This window comes from Macrosteles quadrilineatus, unplaced genomic scaffold, assembly GCF_028750875.1.
Source record: "Macrosteles quadrilineatus isolate MER2022 unplaced genomic scaffold, UCM_ALF_1.0 Scaffold_3__2_contigs__length_128488019, whole genome shotgun sequence".
Taxonomy (NCBI): Eukaryota; Metazoa; Arthropoda; class Insecta; order Hemiptera; family Cicadellidae; genus Macrosteles; species Macrosteles quadrilineatus.
Window position 1 is genome coordinate 57,599,942 of NW_026542596.1, and position 10,073 is coordinate 57,610,014.

A 10,073-nucleotide genomic window follows, 5' to 3' on the forward strand; every position below is an offset into this window, starting at 1 on the left:
TTTATCTTACAAGCAAGCCATGATATTCAGACTTATATTTATATCTGCAAGAGACACAGCATATTTTATAATGAAAAAAGTGTTAACCTTGAAACAAAATCTAACATTATTTAACATTCATGTACATGAATCGATGTAATTTAGTTAGGTTTAGGTGGTAGTAACAAGTACAGTAGCTACATAATGTATTACAAAGAGCGTGTATGGCCGACAGGACCGCAATGAAATTGTTGAATCTAGAGCTCAAGAACCTTTAAATTTTACAAATTAATTATATATTCATAAAAAATTAATATGTGTTTATTTTAAGGAAAAAAGTAACTTCCTAGTAATTTTAACTTAAATTAAAATTAAGGATTGTAACCGACCCCTCTCAAAACATGTGCCATTAGCGTATAAACACTAAAGTAAAAAACTTCAATCTAAAAACGTTTTTATTTATTTTTTTACACTTTTTTAAAACACCATATTAAAGTCTAAGTGATTTTATTTTAATTAAACCCTTTAAAGTTTCCCACAATAACATATTTTTTTAAACTTTTCGCGTTAACAATGGTAGTGTGGTAATCAAATCTGAACCTTTTATTCGCGCCAAAGCGCCCTTGGAATCGAAAAAGGAGGGAAATAAAAGATGACAACAGTCATGTAATAAAAATCAATTGTTGTAAGCCCACGGGGATGTTGTGGGGCTTCGCCGCGGCGCAGTCTCCTCGGTGTCTCGACGATTGTCAGTGGGCGCCACCATGGACCTCAAGCCGTACATGGACATGGAGGGGCTCCGCCAGCCCGGGTACTCCATCCAGGGTCTACTGGGCGGCTCGGGGAGTCATGGGGACCCCTTGGTGTCCGGGCTGCCATCCATGATCAGCCCCTTCGCCCATCAGTCGTCAGTGCCGCAGAAGTTTAGTAAGTCCTCACAGCTGTGAAACAAGGGCAGAGTTTTTAAAAATAAATTATTATATGTGTTTAAATTCATAAAATTATTTAAATAGCCTAGGATTTGTTGAAGAAATGATAAAATGTTTTATTGGAAAGGCGGAAAATATTGATGATTATAATACGTGTATAATGTTTTTAATTGAACCATAAACACGTGTACTACTATTATTTTTTTATTTTTTGAGTCTTTATGTGATACAAATTGAAGTATTTAATTATTTAGTTGAATGATTCAGACCATTGATTAGACCCAATATGTTACTACAAATTTAAAAGAGCGGTAAAATAATTCTGACCTGGGTTTGTTTAATTTGATGAGATGATAATTAATTTTATGAAACCGCTGAAAAAATCATTAATGCACTAGTGGTTAATATACAATTATGAGTGGATTTTAATTTCTCGATTAATTGCGTATTTTTTGTTTTTGTCGACGAAAAATCTAAATGTTTATGTAGAATTAAAACTGATTACTAGGTATAGATTGAAAAGGGAAATCTATACATTTAATAAGCAAATATGAGTTTTGTGGAGATTGTTTTGAAGCTATCATTGCTATCGTGACATAGATCACCATGTCCAATGTGTCGATGGATAGCTCGTCAAAATAATTATGACGGATTGATATTAAACGAAACAATGCAAATTTAAATACCATATTTTACAATTAAAAATTTTTATGTGAATAATAAATCAATTATTCTTACGTTATATTCATGATTTTATTAAATATTGTATTTAATTTTTGCTATTTACTTATTTTATTACTATTATTTATTTATTTTATGATATCTTTAACTTAACAACATAGGCCTACTATTATTCTGAGGTTTTGTTACTTGTTTGATAATAATTCATTTTATTACATTACTTATTGTTTAAATAACTTATCACTTCAACGCCATTTGGTCTACGTATCACGTGAGTACGGTTCTTAATTTTACGAATAAACATGTTAATCAAATATGTTGTTAAGATTTTCACACATTGGGGGATTCTTTAATTTCAATTATGTTACGGTAATTGCAAATCGAAGCTTTGACATAGTAAGCTTCCAAATACTCAAAAGTAAATGGAATTCGTATGCAGTATGTTTGATAAGAAAAAAAATCTTCCAGTAAAATGCACGGTGAAATTATTACTGTCATAAATTGCAAAATAAATAATGAACTAGACTATTCGTCGTATATAATATTGATTATAGGTAAAACAGATGTAATTTTAATTTAAACTCTTGTTATGCTATATACAGAGGCTAAACTCGACAAGAATAAATTTATTTTTTACGAGAATAGGCCTTCACGTATTCTTTACAAGATTACATTTATTTTTATAACATTACTGTCGCTATTTCTAATAAACAGTTCTCAAACAAGTAAGTAGGCTACACTGAAGTTATTAATTATATAGCTTATATTGGAGAATAAGTTGGCAAAAATAAATCCACACTTAAGAAGTTTGACAAAGTGGTGTATTTTTATAAATTTTCCCCATTACTTTGTTTTTAGTAGGTCCAGGTATCAAGAAGTAATTCCTAGTAAAAGAATTCCATCGAGAAATCTAGCCTTACTTGGAACAATGCTGGTTCTATACGTTTTGACTAGTGTCGTTATGTTATTGTATTGTGGTTCACCGTTAGGTCTGATAAGTAGAAAAAGTTATTGTCTTTTGACCAATTAAGACACAGTATTTGCAGATTCAGTGACTTTGATCCCTTCTCGTATCATTTTAGATTTATCTTTGTTGTCACATGAATTACCTCAAACATTTTACCTACAAGAACTCAGGCAACAAAGATAATCTATTATAATTCCAGTTCTTGAAATTGGGATAGCAAAAAAACATTCTCTTATCAGTTCTTGTGTGCAACTTACGGAGTTCACCCGTCAGTTGTAGAACTTAATGAAAGATGTCCCACATAAAATACATGGTAGAAATTTATGGGTTTAGTTGTTACTTTGTAAGCTGCAACTCAAAACCAGGAACTGTATCCTAAGTGTGTGTTCACCAAAACTAGTTTAAAAATAAGTGTTATATTTTAAATGGGGACCAGTCCATCTTGTTTAAACCTAAATTTAAATTAAAGATGACCGATAGACGGGGTGAATGCATTGTGGAGATTTATTTCACACTAAATAATCTGTTTCTCTAGGTAAAACTACATAATTCATTTAAGGCTCACCAAGGACAGGTTTAAGATTAGCCAGCCTGTTAAAAATCGAAACTCCTAAAATTTTACTTTCTTAACTTTCATGGCCTTAAATGCTCTTTGGCGGTGAACGACCTTTTAACACTCAGAGAAAAAAATTGCCATGACCCAACCATGCCGACATATCACATATTATTATTTCTTATTTTATCTTATTTCTTATCATAAGTGAATGAACCTACTCAAAAAACCATATTGATCGACTATCAACCAATACTTGAATCAACACTTACAACGGTTTCAAATATTTATGTAAAAATCAATAAAACGGAACAAACAAATCGACAAAATGACCGTTTCTTCAAAATGGTGAAGGGTGGTTACTGAGTTAAAGTATTTGTCAGTCTGTTAATGAAATGGAAACCACAAAACCTAAGTGTATTTAAATCCATCTAAAATATTCTTTTAAGTGATAAAAAAACTATCAGCCATCAAAAATCAGTTCAAAACCAACAACACTGACGAAAATGATATAACAAGGTACTCACATCAACTCCCTTTGCAACGCAGTTTTCAAAGACGTATGCAAACAAAACGCACACAACAACAACATCGCTGACGACGACGACGACAACAACAACAACAACAACAACAACAACAACAACAACAATAGATACCGGCAAAACCACGAGACCACACCGGACGTATCAGGATACCGACTGAACGATTAGCAGCTGAAATATTCTCAATCGAGTTACTCTAAATGAATTATCGCCCCACATTATAAACTTAGTTAGGCCAACCTAATAAAGACATCTAAGCTAATAATAATAGAAGGGGAGCGCTAGACACGCGCGTGCGTTGGCAACACTGACTAATACAGACACTGTAGTGTGGCAACACTGTTTAAGTTTTGTAAAAGTATTCAGGTTGTATTTTTTTAAGAAGTCAGTAATTATTGTTGTTTAGGGTTCAAAACTTTTTTCCGATGCAAATTTAAAATTCAATACCCCTTTAACCTTCCAAATATGATGTTTGTTTAAGATAGTTTTTAGTTGAATTAAACTACCAATTTACAATAAATTATATTAGTTGCTTGTACCTAACTCAACCCGGGTTACAAAATTAATTACCACTAAAATTAGCAGCGTAATCTTAAAAATCTGTCACGTAGGATGGATGTAGAAAGGATGTTGCAGAGTAAACCATTATAGTAAGTAGATAGACAAAAGATAGAAGTACTTGAGTTGTCAATACTCTAAACGTGTATGTGCAAAATACTATTTTGTTTACCCCAGGCTGTGGCTGTATTGATAAGCTAAATATTTGGCCTATGTCCACTTCCTACATTACATAGTTAAGTTTTATTAACACGTAGATAATAAACGGTATCAGCAATCTGACACATACTTTCCCCCATAAGCTTGCCAACAACCTTTATAGGATAAAATGACCTTAAAAAAATCTCATGTAGGAAAAAATTACAAAAGTTGCAATAACTTTTGAACCGTAGTTGTTACAGTAATGGGGGTTGAATTATTTTGTTTCGAATTATAAGGACCATAACGCATTAATTTTAATCAAAACCGGGTTTTTTTATAAAATCATATTTTAGTAATTATATGTCATTTTGTGTGGTAAAATAACAAAAGTTACACTACCTTTTGAACCGTATTTTTTTACAGAAATGTGATTCGTACCATTTTGTTCAGAATAAAATAACTGAAAAATAAGATTTTCTCAAAATCGTTAGGACCATTTTTGAGAAAATCTAATTTTTAGTTATTTTATGGGAAAATCCCCATTAAAAATCAAAATTTCAAAAAATGAAAAACACCGAGAGATACCATGGATTGACCTACATACCAAATGTCATCCAAATCGGACTACAGGTGTGGTTTGTAGCTCTGTACACATCCACACGCCCAGACAAACACACGCACACAGACATCACTTCGAAAACCACTTTTTTGGCTTTCAGGGTGACCCAAAATGGATATATGCACTTAAAACTCAAACTCGAAAATTTTGACAAAAACAATTCTTTCTCCATATACTATGGTATAGGGGGAGAAAGTATTAAACATAATTCTGCATCGGGCTATCGATGTTGATGGAGCTGGTCCAAGTTATGCTAAACTCGTAACCAACACATTATGCGAGGAAACTGCCAACATGTCGGCTCGGCAAAACGTTCTATCACGAACTCAAGGCTTGGCTGGTCTCGTGGATCAGGATTCAGAACTCGGGTTGTTTTGGTTACTCTATTAACTTAGTGATGTTTCACGAAAAAGAGGTCTCATAGCACCAAATTCTTCTTTGAAATGTCAAAAATTACTCTAGAAGCAATTTGATGCTGTACGATTTGGTGACAAAGAATGTATTTTACTTTTACAGCTTCGTGAATTAATCATGATTTGGTGCTGGGCAATATTATATGATTATGAGTTACTGCGTGATTATAGGATAACCTTATTGTCACTGTAACACTTACTAACCAACCCAAACTTGGTAAATTTAAAACAGTGATAGCAAATTAATTATGTTGTCCGTCATTACAAACCATCTGCCGGCATTTTTTTGTTGAATGTACTATGTTTATGCTGGATGTTCCATAGGTTATGAGGAAGTACCTCAGGAACAACCCGCTCTCACACCGTCCCCTCCGCCGACCTACGCCGCAGCCACCGCCGCCGCACAGGGTTCTGGGAAGCGGAAACAGAGGAGATACAGGTCTGCCAACATGTCACATTAATGAGATTAATGTAGAATACTTATATACAGTATTAGCCGTAACCCGCGGGCTTTGCCCCGTTTAACTTCTTAATTTTCAAGATGATCTCGTTCGCATGGCTCAATCACGTCCTGGTTGAAGTTTGTTCGCTACGCTCACTCACCTTTAGGTTGGAGCTCGTTCGCTGCGCTCACTTGCCTTCGGGTTAGCTCGTTCGCTACGCTCACTTGCCTTCAGTTTAGCTCGTTCACTACGCTAACTCGCCTCCAGGTTGAAGTTCGTTCGCTATGCTCACTCACCTTTTAGTTGCAAATTAGCTGTTGTCATAAATGTAAAAGAAATAATAGTGCTGCACCCTGTTGGTAATCCTTGTAACTTTAATGCTATTGAACATCATAGAACAGAACCAACTTGTTTAATTGAAACAGCTGTTAAGATTCATTAATTCCATTTCTCATAAGGTTAACATGGGAAACTCCAGAGCCACTGGGGCGGAGCCGATTGGACGGATCACGAAATTGATGGTGTATAAACCTATTCCATGAAATTCTACACGTATGTACCAAGTTTCGTGGCAATCGGTTCAGCGGTGTCTGAGTTTATCACTGCCAAATATATATATACAAACATCCTCTTTTATACTTATAGATACAGTATTCTCTGGAGTTTGACTTAAATTAATTTTTTATCGGTCGAAAGATGAAACAGTTTAAAGAAGGATAACAGAGATGTTTTATCCTCATACGAGAGGAAAAATCGAGGGTACTGCAAACTTTGAAGCATACTTTTATGTTTTTTACATCCGATTCTGCTTCAGTATGCCAATATTGACTAAACGTTTCTCTTCTGTTTTGTGGCGAATATATCAGCGTTCAACTCTTTAGTAATAATATCATAGAACAAAATCAGATCGAAAAAGTATTTTTTTGGTTGTAGTAGTTCTGAAAGGGCCAAAACCCAGATCCGGAAATAAAAAAAGATCGAAAGAATTTATTATGGTCGTTTAACCTCTGACATCTCCTGAGACCAGTTTCAAATTCCAGGACTACCTTCAGCAACTTCCAGTTGGAGGAGCTAGAGAGGGCGTTCCACAAGACGCACTACCCAGATGTGTTCTTCAGAGAAGAGCTTGCGTTGAGGATAGACTTAACAGAGGCGAGGGTTCAGGTACTAGCATCAAATCAAGATCTTTCTTTGTGGAGGGTATTGAATTTCATTCTCGTGTTAAATTATACCAAATTTTAGAACGAAAAGTAGAAAAGGAAGTATAAAATGGTTCGTATTGAGACACTGGAGCGGAATGTGCTGCTGCAAATTGCTGATTGCGTTTATACATAATTTGGACCAAGCCAAACTGAAGAGAAAACTGTAAACAATCATCCCTGGTTTTGTCTCATCAGTTATCGAAGTATTGAAAACTATGATAGAGAAGATAGAATTTTGAAAGTTGAAAACTCTCAGAGTGCAATTAATTGTTTCCTACCCAAACCAAACACTTGGCTAGATCTGGCTCATAGAGATTACAACCATATTTAAAAAATAGATGAATTAATGGATTTTCCTTATTTTGCTTTTTTAGTACAAAAAAATTATAAACATTTGTTAGATGCATAAAGTACGAGAACTCGAATTTAGATTATATTAATATGATCAAGGTTTTAATGAAAAGACTTTTCTTTTTGTTTTGTATATTTGTTTTGAAATTAGAAAACCATTGATAGTTTTACCCATAAAGCATGAGAACACTAAACGAATAATCTACGTCCCTTCTGATCCTGCATAGATGTTGCTTTGCTAGATACGTCTCACTTACAGGCTTGGAGGCCTAATTAAAAAATACCCCCGCCGCAGCAAACCTGCAGACTAAGCGCATTTCCATTTGACTGATTGGATTTACACTGAAATGTCTACTTAAAAATATAGCATTAATTCCCTATTTAAATATAGGTAATTAGTTTAACATATACTTAGGTTTGCTGCATCAGGGAGGGTAAAACTGTTTTTTTTTTGTTTTTTTTAATGTTAATAGTTAGTAAGAAATAAAAACATTTCCCAAATTTGATCAAAATATGTTCATAAAAAAGCAAACTACAACAGTTTACTTATTCTCCATAAGAATAACATGGGAATTTTAAATTTACAATTTTTTGGAATTTTCTCCGTAACCATTAGGCGCATAATAACGCTTCAATATACTAAATTATTTGTTTTTTTAAGCTCTACAAAGTGGTTTGGAAAGAAATTGCTAAATTTTATGTTTTTTGGGTCAAAAATGGGAAAACTTATTTTTACCCCATAAAACCCCCCGTAAACCCCCGTTCCCATGGTCCGATCAAGCTTGATCGTGAACTCGTTCGAATGAACGTAGGTTTACACGTTTGTACCAAATTTCATCAAAATCGGATCATTTTTGCTCGAGTTATCGTGCTAACGGACACATATATATATATATAAATATATAAACATTTAAATATATAAATATATAAATATATAAACATATAAATATATAAATATATATATATATAAACATATAAATATATAAATATATATATATATATATATATGAATTTGAACGGATGGTGTTTTTGGCCTCTAGGGACCTCAAAACGAAAAAAAAATCGGTCCCGCGTCCAGGTCTTACCATGAGTACTACGGTAATAGCTTATTCCCTATATGGGAAATTCGCTAAAAGAGGTGACCAATCTCTTAAGAAATCCCCACCCATACTATCCGTTCTTTATCCGAGCATCTGCATAAGCGTGAGGCTAACATGCAGTACTATCTTTGTTCTAGGTGTGGTTCCAGAATCGCCGAGCCAAATGGAGGAAACAGGAGAAGTTGATGGCCAAACAACAGCTGAATGTTGTGTCCTCCCACCACCAGAATGCAGTAGTGTCGCAACATCAGCCTCTTCCTATCATCACTGTACCAGGTAAGATGATTTGCTTGATAGATCAAAGAAACGAATTGGGTCTATGTAAAAGTAGATTTTGATACAATCATCACAAAAGATGGATACAACAATAATCGTTAACAAGTCAAAGTCAAAGGCTCTTTTGAACTGCAAGGTAGACGTCCAAAGTTGAAGTGGCTCTAATATTTTTTTGGGAAATGGCTGTTTTGCCAATTCTGTCTCCCAAATACTAAGATTCCACTGTTAAAGGCCAGTTGGTAACATTTCCCCTTTCAAACATAGTGAGGGAGAACATTTTCTCTGATTCCTTTGCCCTGGAAAATACATAAACATAAAATTACTTTACAACGTGAGAGCTTGACCATCTGTAAATTAAGCAAATACACATCTGTAATATACCTCAACAAGATTGTTGGTTAAAATTAAAACAAAACAAGGCGCAATTAATTGTTGTTTGTGAGCATATGTAATCTTTGGTATAACCATTGTATAACGTTCTCATAAGTTCACAAAATTTAAATTCTACACTCCCTTTCAAGTATCACATTAAAAAAGAGTATTGCTTGTTGCAGTTTGCTCAAGTCCAAGTCTCCTGGCAGACTCGACGTCACAAATGGGTAAGAAGCTAATTCAAGCCTATATTTTCTAAACTAAAATCGAGAAACCTGAAACATTGAAATATTTGGGTACTTTATTAAAAGTTGTGTGCCTTGTATTAGCTAAGTTCCAACAACCATTTTATTGAAAGGTGTGCATGTTAGAAATATAGAAATACCTTCAGTCGTAATCACTCTTTCATGCTTAGGAGCCATAATGAGTGATTTAAGTTTCTCATCATTTTATGCTGTTGCAGGATCCTTCAGCCCAGGGCCCTCTACCGGATTGTTCCTGGGTATGGAGTGGGGAGGCTTCGCCCCGTACCACATCTCATCACCCTCATGCAAGGCACAAACAGAGATTGACCCTGATCTCTTGAGACTCAAGCCCTCCCGTGACGTCACCTCTGATCCTTCCACGGACCTACTACTATCTACGCCGTAATCCTTCATAAGCTTTAGCGAATCTCATTTCACTGCTACTTCCTTTCTCTTTCCTCTTCGTCTTTTCTTTTCGTGACGTTTCAGAGGGTGTTGTGTCCACTGAGACTGTTGTAGGACTTTATCCTCTTCATTCTGTTCTTTCTGGATTCTACGTACCTCTTACATCCAGTACCCTTGGGCATTGTTTGCCATTTTCTTCATTTCTAGTTCTTCAACCTTGTGTCACCTCCATTGAGGATCTTCTTTTAAATCGTTACCTGTACAATTAAATATAGCTTGTTAAGTTTCTGTTTTTAA

General features: G+C 34.6%; 1 protein-coding gene and 1 long non-coding RNA gene across 3 annotated transcripts; one reads left to right on the forward strand and one right to left on the reverse strand.

The window, feature by feature from the left end:
• Positions 1 to 643: 643 nt before the first annotated feature.
• Positions 644 to 3,786, reverse strand: LOC128990256 (uncharacterized). The gene is made up of 2 exons (XR_008490507.1): positions 3,637 to 3,786; positions 644 to 920 (listed from the first exon to the last, which is right to left on the reverse strand). It is a non-coding gene; the product is annotated as an uncharacterized LOC128990256 (long non-coding RNA).
• Positions 743 to 10,073, forward strand: LOC128990255 (retina and anterior neural fold homeobox protein 2-like). 2 transcript variants are annotated; one of them, XM_054412570.1, is made up of 6 exons: positions 743 to 906; positions 5,707 to 5,821; positions 6,866 to 6,989; positions 8,616 to 8,754; positions 9,309 to 9,353; positions 9,590 to 10,073. In XM_054412570.1, exons 1-6 carry the CDS (start codon positions 744 to 746, stop codon positions 9,775 to 9,777), a joined length of 774 nt encoding a protein of 257 aa, XP_054268545.1. In that variant the 5' UTR covers position 743; the 3' UTR covers positions 9,778 to 10,073. The 2 variants fall into 2 exon arrangements, with proteins under 2 accessions (XP_054268545.1, XP_054268546.1); XM_054412571.1 differs by lacking the exon at positions 9,309 to 9,353.